The 20170-nt window shown below is 35.8% G+C and overlaps 1 protein-coding gene across 1 annotated transcript; it reads left to right on the forward strand.

Annotated features, from left to right (window-relative positions):
* The first annotated feature begins 17304 nt into the window (after positions 1 to 17304).
* LOC113353346 lies at positions 17305 to 18761 on the forward strand. The gene is made up of 3 exons (XM_026596984.1): positions 17305 to 17879; positions 17969 to 18040; positions 18212 to 18761. Exons 1-3 carry the CDS (start codon positions 17305 to 17307, stop codon positions 18759 to 18761), a joined length of 1197 nt encoding a protein of 398 aa, XP_026452769.1.
* Positions 18762 to 20170: the final 1409 nt, after the last annotated feature.

Here is a 20170-nt window from a genome sequence, read left to right on the forward strand (position 1 = left end):
TAGCAAACAAAAAGCATGATGGCTCCACTTAGATTGTTTCTAGACCAGCTTCTATCTTTCGAAAGGGAATTCGTTACAATTTAAGCAAACCCCTCTGGAATCAATCCGAGTCAAAGTAAGTTGAATTGAGGCGAGGGAAGCTCAGTGGAGCTTTGATACCCAAGGCCTCACCGCTATCACAAGGCGGCGCAGTCACGCATTCAACTCACAGAAACCATCATGAACTTTGGAGTGTGCTTAAAGAGCAACCAATATTTTTCGAACGAGTTTCCTATTCAGCTCTTTACCCTATCGGTCTCGTTCTATTCCAAATTTTAAGCTTGGGTTCGCGTTAGGTTTCGTTTTCCTAAGGCGGGCAAGAAGGGAGCGGTGATGAAATCCGAACCCTTATCTTGTATTGGCCAGGCCTTGCCCTTTACTAGGAATTTAAAAACAGTCCAAATTCGTCCTCAATCAATGAATCACCTTAAGGAATACAGTAAACCCGCTGATAGGAGATTTGCGAGTGTTTCGATGGACTTACCTCCCGTACCAGACGGGGGATGAACCGTTGAAGTCGACTCGGGCCACGACTCCTATGTCATGTACGAACCCGAGGGGCCGAGAAGATATAGTAATCGTCGTCCTTCCCTGCACACAGTTTATATAATTTTTTTATCTTTTTTAATAATAATACCCTTCCGTAGGGTTGAAAAAAAAAAGAATAAAGTCCAAATAAAAAGTCCAAAAATTACAAAAATTATGAAAAATAAAGCCTATTTACAAATCCTAAAAAAAAAATTATGTCTTTTTTTTCTTCTCTTTAAGCTTTTTTTTCCCAAGTCCTTAGTATTCCACTTCGAACCTGTAAATCAAAGACACAAAAAAAAACGTAAAAATGAACAAATAATAGTAAAAAAAATAATAAAAACCTAAAAATTCTACCTAAGCACAAATCCGCGTCGGCGGCGCCAAAATGATTATGATTTTTTCTGGGGTTGTAGTAATGAGGTTCAAACTCTCGGACTTGTGAAGGATAATTTTTTAAACTTAATAAAAAAGATAAATATATACAATAAAAATATTAACACTGGTGCGAGAAACTGGGACTAAAGATTCGGCCATTTTTCATTTTCAAGTGGTTCAGAATTTAATTCTAGGCGATTATAGTTCAAAACAAAACAAATATTAACTCTAGTTTATTGCCAAGATAGATTTTAAAAATATTACTTGTATTTCTTAAGCATGGCATATCAAAAATCCCTAGGACTAAGCATACTCCATCAAATGAAATCACAAGTAATTAATTTAAAATCTTAATTCAATTAAAATTAGTGCAAAAAGTAAATAAAAGAATTAATGAAATTACCACATGGATGAAATTCGACCTCCTCCGTCGTCCCAGTGTTGGGTTTAGCTCATCATGATAAAAACACGGTCAAAATATTTATTTATTGCTCAAAGGGTGTTTACAAGGATGAAAATGGAGATGAAATAATAAAACAGTGAATGTGCGACCCACAGAAAGCGTCCAAAATGAACGACAAAGAAGAAGTGCTATTGTTACTGTAGATCTAAGACCCACACCTATGACCCACGGATGTGAGTCTGTTTCACTGTTGATAAACGACTGCTGGTGCAGGTCCGTTCTTCATGTTCTTCATCTTCATCACGAACAGCAGCAGCAGCAGAGAGAATTCGTGATTCTTCCTCTGCAGCTTCCTCTCTTCTCCTCCCAACTCTCGACACCGCTTCTACATCACCCTAAGAGACTATTTATACCCATATCACGCGTTGAATCTCGTCATAACTCCAAATAATCTTCATTGAACACAAATATTTTCCACGGGCAATAATTTCTATATTTTCTTTCTCTTCGCGTTTCTGAGATGTTTCGATCATTCCAATATCTTCTAAATATGTATATGAATCCTCAAAATTATTTTTCTTGCCTTTAGTCTCCTTTAATTTCCATAAATCAACTTGAAACCCTATTTTCCTTTTTTAACTGTTGTGAAAAATATCCGGCGATTGGGCCCAACTCAGGCCATACCAACACTCAAAATATATTCATATACCCATAAGGAGTCTATCCCTTGAATTTCAGCTGTTTAGTCTACTCATAACCCTTTCAAATCATGCCCGTAAAATCTGCCAGTGTATCAAATAATTTTCCCGCCAAAAATATTTTCAAATTCTGGGAAGAAAGTGACCTCCCCCTAATCCATTCTTGGGGTCCATTTAGCAATTGGGGCGGAAATAGTAATTTTTGGGGCTGAAACAGTATTTTTTCTGGGGTTTCTCCGGGACATTTCTGGGGTTCTTTCGGTGCATTTCTGGAGTGTCTTTAGTACTTTATCCTAGGGTGTAAAACACCACTTTTTGAGCCAATTTTTGCCGTAAGAGCTTATTTCTCTAAAAATACCTATAAAGACATAAAATAACAAAATAAATAGAAAATTGAGTACCAACAATACATACAATTGAGACATATTAGACACATAAATGTGTCTATCAGACACCTATATAAGAGATATCTCTATCATATATCTTTTAATTTTTTATCAAGCTTTTGGGAGGAGAACACAAGAGGAGAAATCTGGGGTTTTGGATTTATTTTCATCACCGTAATTATTTCTCTTACTTTTATCATATGTATCTCATGGGTTTCATTAATACCATGAGTAGCTAAACTTCTTAGTGATTGGGGATGAATTCTAAGTTCTAATATATGATTCAATTTAGCATATAAATCTATTTTAACTCTTCACATGATTATTGTTTGTTTTTACAATAATTAATTTTATGTTTGACTGATAAATTGTTTAGGTGGCCAACTGAACTAGTTTATTGGTTAACCTAATGCTAGTAGAGAATTACGATATCCGTAGTTGTTGAATAATTCTCTACACGAGTAGAAATTGTGAAACCTTGCAGAGGGATTCTGTGGAGCAATCGCAAGTAGAAACAACACTAGAAAGTGAACCTTGCGCTAAGAGTTCAACTACTAGGATTGACCTAAATTCACAAAATATAAAGCATTCGGCCAAATTACACTTAAAGTGCGCTACTTCTAGGTGGTTTATAAAATATAATCTGGCATTCGAGCGCTTCGGTGTCTAGTGACTTAAGGAATTTTGAGGATAGCACTGCGTTAGATGCTTTCCTACGGTTGAAAATAATCTGTGAATGATAAAGAATAGATGAATACGCTACTTTGATGACTATTTAGTAACGAAGAAGGATTCCATGATCATATTTCTCCCTATTGCTTGCAACTCAATTTTCAATTTCTTTATTTACTTTGTTTACAATCTAAAAACAAAACCCCCGAATTGTGACCTTTTTGACAACTAAACTCCCTGCTCTTCGTGGGAACGATCCTTGCTTCCATTATATTACCAGTTAATTGTGTGGAAATAAGTGATTTAATTTGATTGCACTCACGACACGCACCACATAGAAGTATGCAAGAAACAATCGAAGCAAAGTCGGTTTTGATTCACTCGAATAGATTCATGAACATTATAACCACGGTTTGCAAAGATTGCATTCCTTATTATAATAAATGTTTTAGTTCATGAACAAACCGATTTTATAAAGTAACAACCTAAGTATGCAAACGGGTACGCGTACTTAAGTAACCGGATTGAGTTTGTTTTTACTTTCAAACTCCGGCAGAAATTCACAGATGTGAACTTTCTGCCAGTATGCGTATGGGTACGCATACCTACCCGGATTTCCAATAACCGCCAGTACGCGTACGGGTACGCATACTTTGGGTTCCCGGTTTTGGACTTTTACACAAATGTGAGAACACACTATGTTTATATCCAAAGATGGTTACAAACTCTCATTTCAATCATTGAAACTTTCTTAGAGGATGTTATATAGTTGTTATTCACAAACTATTTTTCATCAAAGCGATTTTCAAGTTATTGAAATAATCAACATGACTTTCATCACGAGTAAAGATGAACTTGGCCAAAGCGAAAGCTTACCAACACATATTTCGAGAAATAGATAAGCGAGATAAACTCGGCTTGAAATAGCAAATGTGTATAATCGAAGTCTATATAGCAATACGACTTTTTTCTCAAGATAGGAGATACAATATATAGACTTTTGAGTGATAGATAAGTTCAAGTCTCCGCATACCTTTTTGTCAATGAAGTTCCACAAGTTCCTTGAGTAGTTCTTCGTCATCGCATGATGAACGCCGTGGAGTCTAGATCTCAACTACACTTACCATCCTAGTCCGAGACTTAGCTATAAGTAGACTAGAAATCAAGACTTATAGTTTTGGCAACTAAACTTGACAAACAAGCTTGAGATAGCAACGCTTGCGAGTTCGACCGAGCAGTGCTCTAACAATCTCCCCCTTTGTCAATTTTAGTGACAAAACTATCAATACATAATAAACTTTGTAGCTTCTCATCAAATGCTTGATCTCCTTGGTTCTTCAACATTACTCGAAATCTTCGTCACTTCCAAGTACTCCAATGATACCAAAGGTATTCAATTCAGCATCATCGTTGTTGAAGGTCCGTAGCCATAACAATGAGAAAACAATAGCTCTCAATCATTGTTATACAGTGTCATAGTATTATTACACAGCATCAAAGTTCAATTGTATCACAACTTTGACAACAATACTATGGTGATATGTATCACTCCCCCTTGGTCAATACTTCATCTCACATGAAAACCACTCTCCCTTACATAATGATCCGAAAACCATATGCATTTGTAGTGTGAATTACACATTAATTCTCCCCCTTTTTCTCAATAAAATTGGCAAAGGTACGAAAATTAGTGGGATCCTAATGAAATTTCCATAGAGATACTTCATGACCAAAAGAAAAGCAAATATCAACTTTTTAGATGCAATCATATAGCCGAAACTAAATGCATTCATCAAGGAGTTTATAAAGATACAAGATAACCCCTATAATATTCCAAAGCCGCACTCCCCCACAAATATTTGGTAATTAAGCACAAGTTCAATTAAGAACTCTTCCCCATAAAATGTCATTCCCGAAAGACCAACAAGAGCGACCTTACTTTCACAAGAAAAGAAGGAATTCTTTGGATATTAACAGATCACATAAGAATATGAATTTGTATCCAAACATCTCAATTAAATTAACCACAAGAGAACCATGACTAATTTAATCGGAAATGCTCACATAAGAAAACTTACGGGGCCGCACAGTATATACATAAAAATATGGATCAGAGAAGATCAATGTTGCGGAATAAACAAAGATTCATTCTATTCTTCATCACTATTTACACAATGACATATAATAGACTTAATCTTTGTAAACAAAAGTTTATCCTACCTTCCATCAATATTTGCATAATGACATAATAGGCTTAACTTTTGTTTGTGAAAAGTTCATGCAATCTTTTATGAATACTTGCATATCGACATATGAAAGACTTAACTTTTGACCATGTATGGGATAATAACAGTTCACGGACGCAAACACACATATCCCATAACAAGTTGCAATATATAAAACCATAAAGATTAATACTGCAAAATCATCTTCCAAATAAACTTTAGAATTTAAATAAATAAATCTAAAAACATTGCAAGATGAAAATCGTTGGAAATAGCTATCTCTACTCACAATAATGGCTACTTCAAACCCTAGTTATCCTTATTAAAACATAAGAATAAATTCTCATAAGAAGTTTCCTAGACAAAAAGAAATCAAAAACCAAAAACTGATAAAGTACGAAAAATTAATCATCATCTTCATCATCAGAGACCATAAGAGTGGATTGAATCTTATCCATGTCATCCTTGATTTCTGGAAACTTAGTAGAAACCACAAGCAATTGTTCTTGCACACACCTTACCTTGGCACTAATCTTACCAACACCCTTTAGAATTTGATGGAGAAGATTAATGGAGGAGGAATCATATGAGCCATCAAGGGTGTCACACCTTTGTCTCTTACAAGCATTCTCCTTAATACGTTTGAAAGTACATGGACGAACGATCTTGGGAGTTCCAAGAGAGTTTCCGATTGGAAAAATAGAGTGTTCAAGGCAAATTTGTCCAATCAAGCAAGGAAAGCCTAACTTCTTGTTGGGTGAAGTCATCAAAACCATTTGAAAAATGATAAATCCACAAATATCGAGACTTGGGGTACCCAATTCAAGGAAATAGACCAACTCCGCAAACTCGCGACTCCAACGAGAATTTTCAATTGTGGAGGGACAAAGATTAGAGATACCAAGCTTTTCGAACGACATCAAGGCAAGACTAAGATAATTAGTAGGGAACTTTCCTTTATTCCAATTAACACTCTTGCCACAAAGACCATGTGAGATGGTTTCATAAGATGGTCTTTCATCACTTGGTCTAGGAAGACGAAAATTACCCAAAGAGATTTTGGTAGTCTTTGAAATCAACTCTCTATTTACACGAATCCTTTATCAATTAACCATGGTCTTTAATTCCATGTATTCATGATTAACATCATAGATGTTAGCATAGAAGATTCTTATAAGAGGGTCAAAACCTTCACCAAGACCATCGAAGATATTTCCAAGATTGAGATTTCCAAAAAAAATTAAATCCTCTTTATGTCCACTAGTAAAATCCAATTTCTTTTCTAGAATAAGTCCATTAGAAGAAATCCTTTCAAAAACTCTAGCACAAGAATCATTGACAAATCTAATCCTAAGAGAATTTTGGTCTATAGGAAAATTCATGCTAGAACATGAAGAACCCAAGTTTTTTGAAATTCCTTTTGAAAACTTGAAATTCATCATGAGATCTAGAAATTGGAAAGAAAAGAGGAAGAAAACACTTACTTGGAATGAACCTTGAAAACTCTTTTTCTTATTTTTCTCCAAAGATGATTTAATGGAGGAAATACATGAACCCTAGAACGTTCACGTACGCGGACAAGATGGGAGAAGGAAGAGGGTACGCGTACCGCTCCTTTATATATACCCACAGATGGGATTGGACCCGTTTATGAACCGCGATCCACAAAGGAAATATAGGATTTTCTTTGATGTTCAAACACCAAGGTTGTGCAACTCGTGAAAACACACATTCGTGTGAAAAGACGGTGCAGTAGCAAGCTTATTCAATCATCCTAAGAAAGACAGACATTAAACCAAGTATATATACACAAATCAAACCATTTTTTGCCCCATATCAAGATATACACAAATGGGGTAGTGCCAAGCAAGTTACCAAGTGGCAAGATGTGCAGAGAGATCCTCATGCACCATTTCCGGTTGATATTTGTGAGCAGTACCAGTGATATAATCATAGTAATGATGATAATCAGGGTTAACAGAGCTTTCTATCTTCTTTTTCATATGACCAGAAAGGAGATTTTTCCGATATCTTAAACCAGTATCAAACACACAAGAACCCGTTTTATTGGACCTGCTTGTGTTGACAATATGTTTAGTTTGTACATCATGATTGCATGATTTGACATGTGCGGAACTTTTATCGGATCGATTCTTATTCTTAGCAGAATTAAGCTTTTCTAAAAATCTAAAAACATTTTCAAATGCTCTAAATAGATCTTTGTCATTTGATCCATCACGATAGTACTCCTCAAAAAGAGTAAGAGTTAATCTAGTGAGATTTCATATCTTGAGCATAAGAATGTTTTCTCAACCTTCCTTTCCTTTTAATTTTTCCTTTAGATTGTCTCACATCATCTAAGTTTTACAAAGTCTTAGATGTAATGAGATTATCATGAGAAACCAGAGGTTTGGTCCATACTAATCTCTGACAATCTTTAAGGAGTTCTGGCGTGCGTTACAGATGACGAGAGCAAGTTTCCCAAAGAAATTTCCCATAAGGGAAAACTTTAAGGATCAGTCAAACACAAATTTATTAGGTTTATAGTGTCTGCCTGCTCTGATAACAATTGAAAAAGCGGGGGTCTAACAACCTCACCCAATCTTTCGCTTAGCAATTTGTATGGACTAAATCCAATATACTTCTAAGAGAATCAACTAGACAGTCAGACTCAATCTTAATAAAACTTATATCAAAGAGTTATATCTCAGTTTCTCAATTCAATCCGCAATCAAGTAAATAGGATTTTGCGAGCCTGATTGAATACAAGAGAAATAACTTGAACGGTACCAAAGATCAATATTCAAGGATCAATCAATTTCAATCAACAACCAAAGGTTGAATTTACCAATTGATCGATTCAACGCACAACCTGTGATATTTCAATTATATAACAAAATATAATGCAGAAAAGATATAACACAGACACCAGAAGTTTTGTTAACGTGGAAACCGCAAATGCAGAAAAACCCCGGGACCTAGTCCAGATTGAACACCACACTGTATTAAGCCGCTACAGGTTCTAGCCTACTTCAAACTAACTTCGGTCTGGACTGTAGTTGAACCCTAATCAATCTCACACTGATTCAAGGTACAGTTGCGTTCCTTACGTCTATGATCCCAGCAGGATACTACACACTTGATTCGCTTAGATGATCTCACCCATAACTAAGAGTTTCTACGACCCAAAGTCGAAGACTTGATAAACAAATCTGTCTCACACAGAAAAGTCTACAGGAATAGATAAATCTGTCTCCCACAGAAAAGTCTACGGTTTTGTTCCGTCTTTTGATAGATCAAGGTGAACAGGAACCAATTGATATACCGGACTTATATTCCCGAAAAACAGCCTAGAAATATCAATCAACTCACAATAATCTTAATCGACTAACGAAACAAGATATTGTGGAATCACAAACGATGAGACGAAGGTGTTTGTGACTACTTTTCTATCCTACCTATCGGAGATATAAATCTCAATCCAATCTTACGATTGCACTCAATCACGATAGAAACAGCAATATCAAATCACACAACTACAGAGAAAATAGTTGGGTCTGGCTTCACAATCCCAATGAAGTTTTCAAGTCGTTAACCTACAAGGTTTCGTGAAAAACCTAAGGTTAAAGGAGCATCGACTCTAGTTTATGCAACTAATATCACACAGGAGGTGTGGGGATTAGTTTTTCCAGTTGCTAGAGTTCTCATTTATATAGTTTCCAAACCAGGGTTTGCAATCTAATTTACCTTGGTAACAAAGCATTCAATATTCACCGTTAGATAAAAACCTGATTAAATTCAAGCTAATATCTTTGAACCGTTAGATCGAACTTAGCTTGTTATGCACAAAAGAAATGTAACTTCATTTAGGTGTGAGTAACCGTACCTAAACGTGTACACTTAGTTGGTTCAACAATAGTTAACCAATGGTTAGCCATATGAGCATTTTCATATCAACCTTATTCATCTTCACCATAACTAGTTCAAATGACTCAAATGAACTAGTTAGAGAGTTGTTCAATTGCTTAGATCTCATAGAAGTATACAAGACACAATCAAAGCAAAATCGGTTTTGATTCACTCGAATCGATTCATGAACATTATAGCCGCGGTTTGCAAAGATTGCATTTCTTATTATATAAATGTTTTAGTTCATGAACAAACCGATTTTAGAAAGTAACCTACCTAAGTATGCAAACGGGTACGCGTACTTAAGTAACTGGATTGAGTTTGTTTTTACTTTCAAACTCCAGCAGAATTCATGGGCGTGAACTTTCTGCCAGTATGCATACGGATACGCATACTTACCCGGATTTCCAACAACCGCCAGTATGCGTACGGGTACACATATTTTGGGTTCCCGGTTTTGGAATTTTACACAAATGTGAGAACACACTATGTTTATATCCAAAGATGATCACATGTTCTAGACTCTCATTTCAATCATTGAAACTTTCTTAGAGGATGTTATATAGTTGTTACTAGGCTTAACCCGTGTCGTAATGGCACGGGCATAATTTTTATGCAGTTATGCATTTTTCGACATATGAATATTAAATATAATATGTATGGATATCATATTTAACTTTTTTCTCATTACAAAAGTAAAGGACAATCCTATAGATATTTTTATTCTTCACTTCACAAATCATTTCTAACATTTTCCGCCTTGACATTCTCCTATACTATGCCTCTCCTTTCTCGAGTTGTATCCTCAAGCCAACAATGAAATTATATCGAAATTATTTTTTACATATTTTGGCCCCCAAAAAACGTTATTTGATATGTTTTTTTAGTTTATAAAGCTATCTTATCGATCCTTTGAATGGTATTACTTTTCTGCGCCTTCCTTATTTTAGTGAACGATGTTAAGACTTTCATGGACAAAAAGAACCTACTATAGGCCCGACCAAATATCACCGATGATGTCCCTACTTGACCACATTGGGATAAGAGGTGTGCGATTTTAACCTAAAAGGCCTCGTTATTACGTAAGGATCTCAAGCTTATTAAGCTCCACATGTGCTCTTCTTTCTTCCATGTTGGACTATCCCTATCTATACTTTTGTGGTTTATCGCGCCACATACTCCAACAATCTCCACCTTGGAAAGATTAAACCACTTCACCATTCCAATCATACTTCATCATATGATTACCATCTGTATATGCTACCCATCGATCATGATTACTGTCATTATGCGCCCTAGAATCCTACTCCTCCTTGAGTTAATTAGAAGGCAAGCACTAACTCCACCTTGAGCATTTCCTTGCCCACCTATAACCCTGCTTCACAGTTAATATGTGAGAACTAACTCCACCTTGAGCGCCAGTTCAATCTTGAGCATTGCCTTGCTGATCTAGAACCCTGATCCACCTGAGTTAATGGGTGAGATACTAAATCCACCTTGAACGCCAGTTCAACTTTAGGCATTACCTGCTCCATCTTGATTATAATTCCACTTGCACCCTAAACCAGGTGACATCCACAACCACTTTAACGTTCGGATAGTAGCCCCAACCATGGGCTCTGATACCAATTTTTAGGATCTTCACGGACCATCATACACTACTCAGGGCCCGACCACATAACCCTGAACCCCACTTGACTACCTTGGGATAAGAGGTGTGGGGTTTTTAACTAAAATACCTCGGTGTTGTGTATGGAGATGCCCAAGATTATTAAGCTCCACATGTATTCCTCTTTATTTCATGAGGGACTATCCCTAGATATACATATGTGGTTTATCGTGCCACATACTCCAACAAACGAGCGGAACCAAAACATTAAACTATGTAAGATGTAACAAATTACAGCACCTGAACTCATTTGTCTCAAGACTAATTGTGTAGATATTAACAATGTTCGGATCCTTGTTGTTTTTCCCCCTTTAAGAATAGTCTGGAAAGAGTAAACTCAGAATTGACTCAACAGTACATATCGTATTGTATGTTCTTACCATTTCAATGACATAATGAAAAGCTAATTCATTCACTTAAGGTATTATACTTTAAAATGTTAAGTCATTTGCGATGGCAACCATTTTACTGACACACGATGTAGTTATAGTTTTTCAAAATTCCCATATATAGTATTCATGTAATTCAATTCGAAAGAAAGAGTTCACCGAAAAGAATACAGGTAATGGCTTGTCCTTTCATAACATTATGGCCTTTTCGACGTAGTTGGATCCAGAGTTGGTAAAAATCACTAAATGTATGTTTTTTCGGGAGGAGTAATCTAGGGATGGGATACCTCCCAGAAAACTGCCGATGGATGACCACATCAATGTCAGTTGAAAATCCCACACTGTAGGATAACCACAATGACTAAGTGGGGACAGTGTTGGCGGAGGATCAGGTCCTTACAAATGGTATTAGAGTCTCCCACAGGTTACCCATCGAGGGTGAAAGAGTATTCTTGAAGGATTGTGTCGGGAAAGGGTCTCATGAGTGAGAAAAAATGCCATAGTCTAGGATTGAACATATTCCCGAACCAAGGACGGCTCCAAATTAAGTTGGTGGTATTATAGTACTCCGACTCGGCAGGTACGATTCGTCAAATGGAATATAGGTAATGGTTTGTGCATTCCTAACACCGAGACCTTTTCAAAATAATTGGATTCATAGTTGGTGAAGATCGTTATAGTTAAACATGCTCGGTATTGAGTAATCCTAGGATGGGTGACCTCCCGAGAAGCTGTTGTTGGATGACAGCAGCGGTCTGAAAATCCCATACTGTCAGATGACCGCAGTGACTAACTGGGGACATTATCGGTAGCAGGTCAGTCCATTACATTTTACGACATTACGCTTCCAAATGTGAGGTTATTCGTTGCATAAAAATAATAAAACCATGATTAGTTAGTAAGTCAAATCGTTAAGTACTTAACCTAATAACGATAAGCTCTACTAACAATAAACTCTGTTATCCATCATCACTAAATAAAAATAATGTTAAATCGATTATAAAGAAATACGTGAGACGATGCGAAATTATCCACTGGGCACCAATGCTTGCCACCGTCACTATGGTCCACTTATATAATTGTTAGTCAATCTAACTAAGTTTGGTACTGATTTTTTTCTTTAAAAAAAAAAGAATTTTGAAAATATATTTGTAGCAATATTTTTTCATCATAGTGTTTGGTAATTAAAGATTTCAAAAGTGTTTTTTTATGCAAAACACTTCCAAAATCTATCAATTTTAAAAGTGAGGGAGAAGGAGCTTTTAAAAACTTCAAAAACAAATACTAAAGTTCACCCTAATTTCATATTATATTTTCCAATTCTATCCCATCTTTTTGTATAACTGATAATAAAATTATCCTTGAATCTATATATGATCACACCAATTTTTATTCGTTATATTTTATTCTTTAAAGATAATTATTTTCCAATTCTATCCCATCTTTTGGTGTTTCCAATTCTATCCCTTTTTTTTAGGATTAGACTTCTTTGTCATGATTAGTATTATTTGAGTTTCCACCAACCGGTGGTCTTTCTTTTATCTATATTTAGTTTGTTGTTTTATTTCTTTTCTTTTGGTATGTGTTCCACTTATGGATCTATAACTCTTCTGTGCAGGGAACCTCGTCTGCATCATGAAAAGCATCCAGTATGGATCCTCTCGGTTGTTTATTCTCCTTCTGTTAACTTTGTTGTTACAATCAGCTAAAGTTTTATCGGCTCCGACTACAGTATTGCAATCCATCAGTCTCAAGATGGCTTTAAACAATATGTTCAAGTATGATAATCAAGATCTTCATGTGTATGTTCGATTGAGTTTTCGTGGTGACAATCAGTTCGTCTCAGCGAAGCCGTTTCACGAAAGTCAACTAAATTTGAATTTCAAATTTTCCAACCTTCCCACAATCAAGGAACGGAATTATCTCAATTACTCTAGCTGTCTTCCGACTATTTCTCAGTTGACCATGCAATATCTAAAAGATAACAATTATCCTGCGGGTATCTCTGCTAATCTGGTATTCTCAACTGTTCTCATTGATGATAGTATTATTTTCAGTTATGAATTTCATATTCTCCTTCTTCAAAACTATAAAAGAAATTCTCAGGAGAAAAAGAAACCCTACTTCCTTCATTTGAAACTTCTTATAGTTCTTCACAGTGAAATGGCTTCTTCCTCTTCCAACAATCAGATTTCTGCAATCACTCACAAGATGCAAAACTCTTCTATTAGGGATCTATGTGCCAGACAAATGAGACGTCCTCTAGGGTCAAAGAAAACCATTGTTGCCGAAGCTTCCAGTGAATGGAAAAACACCCTTATTGGAAAACTTTTTTCTATAGATTCATTGATACTGAAGATGTAAGGAAAGCAACTATATCTCTTTGGAAAAGGTATAAGGTAAAAGAGGTTATAGGTCTTGATAGAAATATTTTCTTATTTAAATTCTATTCAGAAGACACGCAGTTCTCAAGAAGGGACCATAGAATGTCTTCAAGTGTCTCATTAATCTCAAAATTTATGATCCTTCTATAGAAGTTCAAGACCAAAAGTTTACTCATCAAGAATGGATGGAGTGTACAATTCCAGAAACTCCTCTTAGAGCATGATTCTCTTTCAGTGGTTAATGATGATGTAAAAGAACTTGGTGTAAAGATAAAAATTGATCCTGAAAACTGTAGGCCAGGTGCTGGTGGAACCATAACAGCAAGAGTGAAAATAGATCTTTCTAAACCACTTCATCGAGGTGGTTAGTGGAGCATAGCAGCAGGTGGTGTATCTTGGGTTCAATATCACTTGGAACGACAAACTCACAATCTATGTAAGCATTGTTATGTTTTTGATCATGTTGACGATGAATGTGCTAATATAGAACATGACCTAAAACTAAGGCGTTATGCAAATGAGAAATATGTAACTTACATTCACTGTTTATCTCAAGAATATGGAGTGGATATTGTGGAAGATCTTAATCTTCTAGTGCAGAAAATATGTGAAGCCTGTCAGCAAAGATCACAAGAGAAAGATGATGAAGATGTGGAAGCTAGCCGGAAACTTAAAAGATCTAGAAGCGACGAGTCAGAAGATACTCTTTTAGAGGAGGAAGATAAGTCTGAAATGATTCATAATAATGTTGAAAAGGGTCATTCTACTGAGACTGATGTGATGGAGCACGATATGGTTGAGGAAGGGGAGCTGGCTGAGAAGGAGAATTTTCATGATCCGGACGTATCCTCTGCTGTTGCGGTAAAATTCTTTTATAAATCCTACCCTACCTACTTATATGTTTTACAGTTTTATGTGTTAACCTCTTTTAATAGTTCGTTTTACTTTGCCTTTTCTTTTACTCATTCTTTCTTCAAGATGAAAGTTCTTGGCTTGAATTGTCAAGGTTTCTTAGGGAAAGATACTAGAGAACATTTACAGCATCTAAATAGGATTTATTCTCCAGACATTGTTTTTTGTCTCAGACTAAAATCAACGATAACAGGATCCTTAAACTTTCTAGTTATTTAAACTTCTCTAATAAACTTTTTGTACCATATGTGGGATTAGCTGGAGGTCTTCTTCTCTTATGGAAGGATGGCTTTTCTTTGGATATCATGGACTCGACTGATAATATGATACATGCTATAGTTTCGAATGACCCTAGTAAAGGTGAGTGGTTTCTCTCATGTGTCTATGGTACCCCATATAAGAAAGATCAGCCAGCGCAATGGTCTCATATCTTAGACCTAAGTAAAGCAGTTAAAATTCCTTGGGTTATTATAGGAGACCTTAACATCACTTTTGATCCTCAAGATAGAAACTTTATTTCACAGAATTCTACCCCTCAAGAAGTTTTAGATTCTATTAATAAGGTTGGTTTAGTAGACCTTAAATTCAGTGGTAATCCATTCACTTGGTCTAGTAACAAGTATGGAACCGGTAAATACAAGTCTAGGATTGATAGAGCTTTAATAAATGCTGATTGGTCTCTAACTTATCCTGATTCTCTATTGTCTCATTTAGCTCAACGTGGTTCGGATCATTGTCCCATTTTGTTAGATTTGTATAAACCTAACAGTTGTACAGGAAGAAACTGGAAATTTTGGGAGCATTGGCTCCAAAATAATCAATGCACTGAGGAGATTACAAAGGCCTGATCCTCTTCTTTTCAAGGTTCAAATGCTTTTGTTTTGACAAAAAAACAATACAACACAAGACATATTTTGTCGCAGTGGAGTAAAGCGACTTTTGGTGATATTAAAGGTAGAATTATAAGGTCTCAATCCTTTATTACTCAGCTTCAGGCAACAGATAAAGAAGGCAGCAATACCAATGAGGTGCTAGCAATTGAGAAAGAAATATATTATCTTGAAGAAATCCTAGCAAGCTCTAATAAGCAAAAATCTAAAGACCATTATTTCAATGATATGGATAAGAATTCCAAGTATTTTCATTTAAGGGCAAACAGAAGAAGATCTCGTAATAGGGTAGATGCACTTCTTGATTCTAATGGTAACTGGTGCTTTAATAAAGCTTCATTAGAAATTCTTCTTCGAAATCACTTCCAAAAGATAATGTCTTCTTCTTCTCCAAGAAATAGTTTTTTCTTTATGGAACATATCCCATTGCTGTTGAATGAAGCAGATAATCTCGAACTTGAATCAATCCCAACTGACGAGGAAATATATAAGGCGCTGATGACCATGGATCCATGGACCAGTCCAGGCCCGGACGGTATTCCACCAGGTTTCTATCAAACCCAATGGTCAGTGGTAAAAGATGAGGTTTGCAAGATGGTTAAGTCGTTTTTCCAATCTGGGTATCTTCTCAAAGAACTTAACAGAACAAGAATATCTCTTATTCCTAAAGTGAAATCACCAAGTAAACCTGAAGATTTTCGACCCATAGCTTTGTGTAATACGGTTTATAAGATTATCTCCAAGGTTATATCACTAAGGATGAAGAAGCATATTACAAAAATTATCTCCCCAATGCAGACAGCATATGTTCCAGGGCGCTTAATCTCAGAGAATGTGTGTTTGGTTCAAGAGATAGTACAGGCCATGAAGAAGAAATCTGGTCGCAGTGGCCACTTAGCCCTTAACATGGATATGTCGAAAGCTTTCGACAGATTAGAGTGGAGTTTTATTCTTGATGTTCTCAAAAAATTTGGCTTTGGGGAATTTTTTTTCAGTTAATCTAACAGTGCATCAGTACAACTCAAATTGAAGTACTTCTGAATGGCAACCCGACTACAGCTTTCACTCCAACTCGAGGGATTCGCCAAGGGGATCCATTATCCCCATATTTGTTCATTATTGCAATGGAGTCTTTTTCAAGAGTATTAGCCCATTGCGAAAGGAAAAAACAACTCACTGGGATGAAAATATCTAGATCATCCCCTAAGATCAATCATCTTCTCTTCGCGGATGATTGTCTTTTGTTCTGTAAGGCTAATCTTGATCAATGCAATAAACTTCTCCAAGTTATTGAAGAGTTCAGCGCCTGTTCTGGACAATTAATTAACTTCAACAAATCAGCCTTGTATTTGAGCTCCAATCTATCGCCATCAGACTGCCAAACTATCTGTGGTATACTTCAAGTCCGTGAGATGAATCCAAAGGAAGAACGTTATTTGGGTCTGCCATTTTTTGTTGGTCGTAACAGACAAGTGTCTTTTGGTGTTTTACATAAGAAGATGAATAGTCGTTTCTCGGCTTGGAATGCAAGCAATATGTCAGAAGCGGCTCGTTCAGTAATGATTAAAAACGTCTCTAATGCACTCCCTATACATCATATGCAGAGTTTTAAGCTCCCGGATGCTACAATAAACAAGTTGGATAGATCTCAACAACAATTCTGGAGAAACAAAAAGAGTTTAAAAGGAAGGAAAATCATTCAATGGAGAAAGGTCTGTCATCCAAAATCTGAGGGTGGGTTAGGTTTTTGCGACATGGAAACCTTCACAGATCTTTGCTAGCAAAGTCTGCTTGGAGGATATGCACAGATCAAGAATCAATCATGGCGAAATCTCTTAGGGCGAAATATTATCCGGACGGGAATCTCTTTGAACTTCAGAAGAAATCCAACACCACTTGGTCTTGGCGCAGCATTAGCTCTGAGATTCAATTTATTAAACAACACAACTGTTGGAACTTAGGTAATGGGGATTCAATCCTTATCTGGAATCATTGTTGGATCCCTGAATTGCAAAGTCTGCCACTACCAAAACTAGGGTGTTCTTCTGCTCAGGACTATACATACGTGAAGCAGATGTTTCTACCTGGATGTGCAGAATGGAATTCTTCATTGTTGGACCAGTTATTTAATCCAGTGTTAGTGCAGCATATTCTTCAGATTACCATCCATCCTTCTCGGGCAGATAGATTGGTATGGCTTCTAGAGAAGAATGGTAGATTCAATGTAAAATCCTGTTATAAAAAGATGTACCAGAAAAGCTCAAGTATACCACCAGTGGACATACGTATGGGGAAAATTTCAGTAGATTATGGAAACTTCCAAGTCTGCCTAAAATCTGCCAGTTCCTCTGGAAAGCCATCTCCAATCTTCTATCCACCAAAGACGTTCTGGATACTGTAATTGTGGGTGATGACACATTATGTCCGATGTGTTTATCGCATGAGGAAACTGCAACTCATCTAATACTGCACTGTAACTTTTCTAGAGTAGTATGGTTTGCTGTGTTAGGTTGGACTTCTGACAACAATGGATCTCTCTCGGAATGGATATTAAGCTGGTTTGACAGTGTGTACAATGGTTCCATCACAGAAAAGGATTTAGTTAATAGAGCAATCATAACCTGGAATATTTGGACGTAAAGATGCAAAAAAGCTTTCAACGGTAGCACGGCTTCTCCAGATGTGATTATTCAGAAATGCAAGAACGTGATTTTTGAACATTCAAACAGGATCATTATTCCCTCTCAATTAACTCCTAGAATTAATGGTCAAAATGTTTTTTGGATTCCTCCCCCGATGGGCTTCTTAACCTTTAATTGTGATGGTTCTTTTGATGCTAATACGCAGTTAGGTGGAATTGGTCTAATATTAAGAAATTTTGCAGGTATGCAACAAGCAGCAAGGTGCATTAGCATGAACGGAGCTAGAAGTGCAGAACAGGTTGAATGCATGGGATTTTGGAATGCGGTGCAATGGGCAAAGGATTTAAATCTTGAACGAGTACATTTCGAAATGGACGCTAAATTGGTTGTAGACGCTGTCAACACTGACAATAGTGCCATTGATTGGAGACTTCTTAATACTGTTCTAGACATTAAAAGTTTTTTCTTAAGTTTTTCTTCCTGGAAACTCTCTTATGTTCCAAAAGAGAGAAATAAAGTAGCTGATCTCTTAGCCAATCCGGCAAGAAAAGATAGAATTTCTTTTATTTGGAATAACTCTCCTCTACCTGGAATTGTTGATCAAGTTGTTGTGGAGTGTTCTCATGTTCTGGGATAACCTTTATTTTTCAATATAATTTTCTGTTTCAAAAAAAAAAAAAAACAATTATTTTTTATTTTCAAACTACATTTTATGTTATACCGTATCACTGAAATATACTTTTATTTATCAACAATAAATATTAAGGAATTATTGATTTTCAAAAATTGGTTAAGAAAAATAATACTTTTCAGTAATAATACTAATTAATAAATTTACTTATTTTATGCACAATAAAATAAAATAAATAATTTTCAGATATATGTTTGTTTTTGTCATTTTCTCACTAACTATAGCTGAACCTGATATTTTCTCAGACACAATTTGATCATTTTTTAAGATAGTTTTAGCTTTAGTTTATAATTTTCAACCATTCAATTGCTTTTTTTATTTACATAGCTCGGCAGAATAACGTACATCGACAACCATTCAATTGCTTTTTTTACATAACTCAGCAAAGTAACGTACATCGGAAAAGCACTTTTGTAAAGCTCGCAACAATACCAAACTAATCCTAAGTATTAACTAATAAAAATATATTTATTATCATCATTAGTAGAATAATTTATATATTATCATTTTTAGTTTCACATTTAATAAAATATTATCATGGAAAACTAATATAGTATTTATTATGAAGCAGAATAATTTATATATTATCATTTTTAATTTTACATTTAATAAAACATATCATGACAAATTAATAGAGTATCTATTATGAAGAATTATGGAACCTTAATGACATGATAAATTTTGTCCGTTAGATGCATTTCTAATCCCAATCACAACCAGCACTTATGACAAACAATTACATCCCTAGATTTATCTCTTGTGAGGACAAATCTAGACCACCACTTACACAGGCAAACTTAGCCATACTGTGCTTTATACTCTTGATTCACAAACTATTTTACATCAAAGCGATTTTCAAGTTATTTAAATAATCAACATGACTTTCGTCACGAGTAAAGATGAACTTGACAAAGCGAAAGCTTACCAACACATATTTCGAGAAATAGATAAGCGAGATAAACTCAACTCGAAATAGCAAATGTATATAATCGAAGTATATATAGTAATACGACTTTTGTCTCAAGATAGGAGATAGAATTGATAGACTTTTGAGTGATAGATAAGTTCAAGTCTCCACATACCTTTTTGTCGATGAAGTTCCACAAGTTCCTTGAGTAGTTCTTCGTCTTCGCATGATGAACTTCGTGGAGTCTAGATCTCAACTACACTTACTAACCTAGTTCGAGACTTAGCTATAAGTAGACTAGAAATCAAGACTTATAGTTTTGGCAACTAAACTTGACAAAGAAGCTTGAGATAGCAACGCTTACGAGTTCGACCGAGCAGTACTCTAACAAAAACCCTGACGAATAGCTCTTTCACTGGTGAATAACCCTTGAGGACCACCGATTATG

The sequence above is a fragment of the Papaver somniferum genome, chromosome 1 (assembly GCF_003573695.1).
Source record: "Papaver somniferum cultivar HN1 chromosome 1, ASM357369v1, whole genome shotgun sequence".
NCBI classification, from domain to species: Eukaryota; Viridiplantae; Streptophyta; class Magnoliopsida; order Ranunculales; family Papaveraceae; genus Papaver; species Papaver somniferum.

What these genes read in the sequence shown, in the direction of transcription:
- LOC113353346 (XM_026596984.1), top strand. Translation starts at nt 17,305, where the DNA reads ATGGCGAAATCTCTTAGGGCGAAATATTATCCGGACGGGAATCTCTTT. An exon ending in CCAAAGACGTTCTGGATACT is followed by an intron (nt 17,880 to 17,968) that starts GTAATTGTGGGT and finishes TAACTTTTCTAG; the next exon opens with AGTAGTATGGTTTGCTGTGT. An exon ending in TCGGAATGGATATTAAGCTG is followed by an intron (nt 18,041 to 18,211) that starts GTTTGACAGTGT and finishes ACATTCAAACAG; the next exon opens with GATCATTATTCCCTCTCAAT.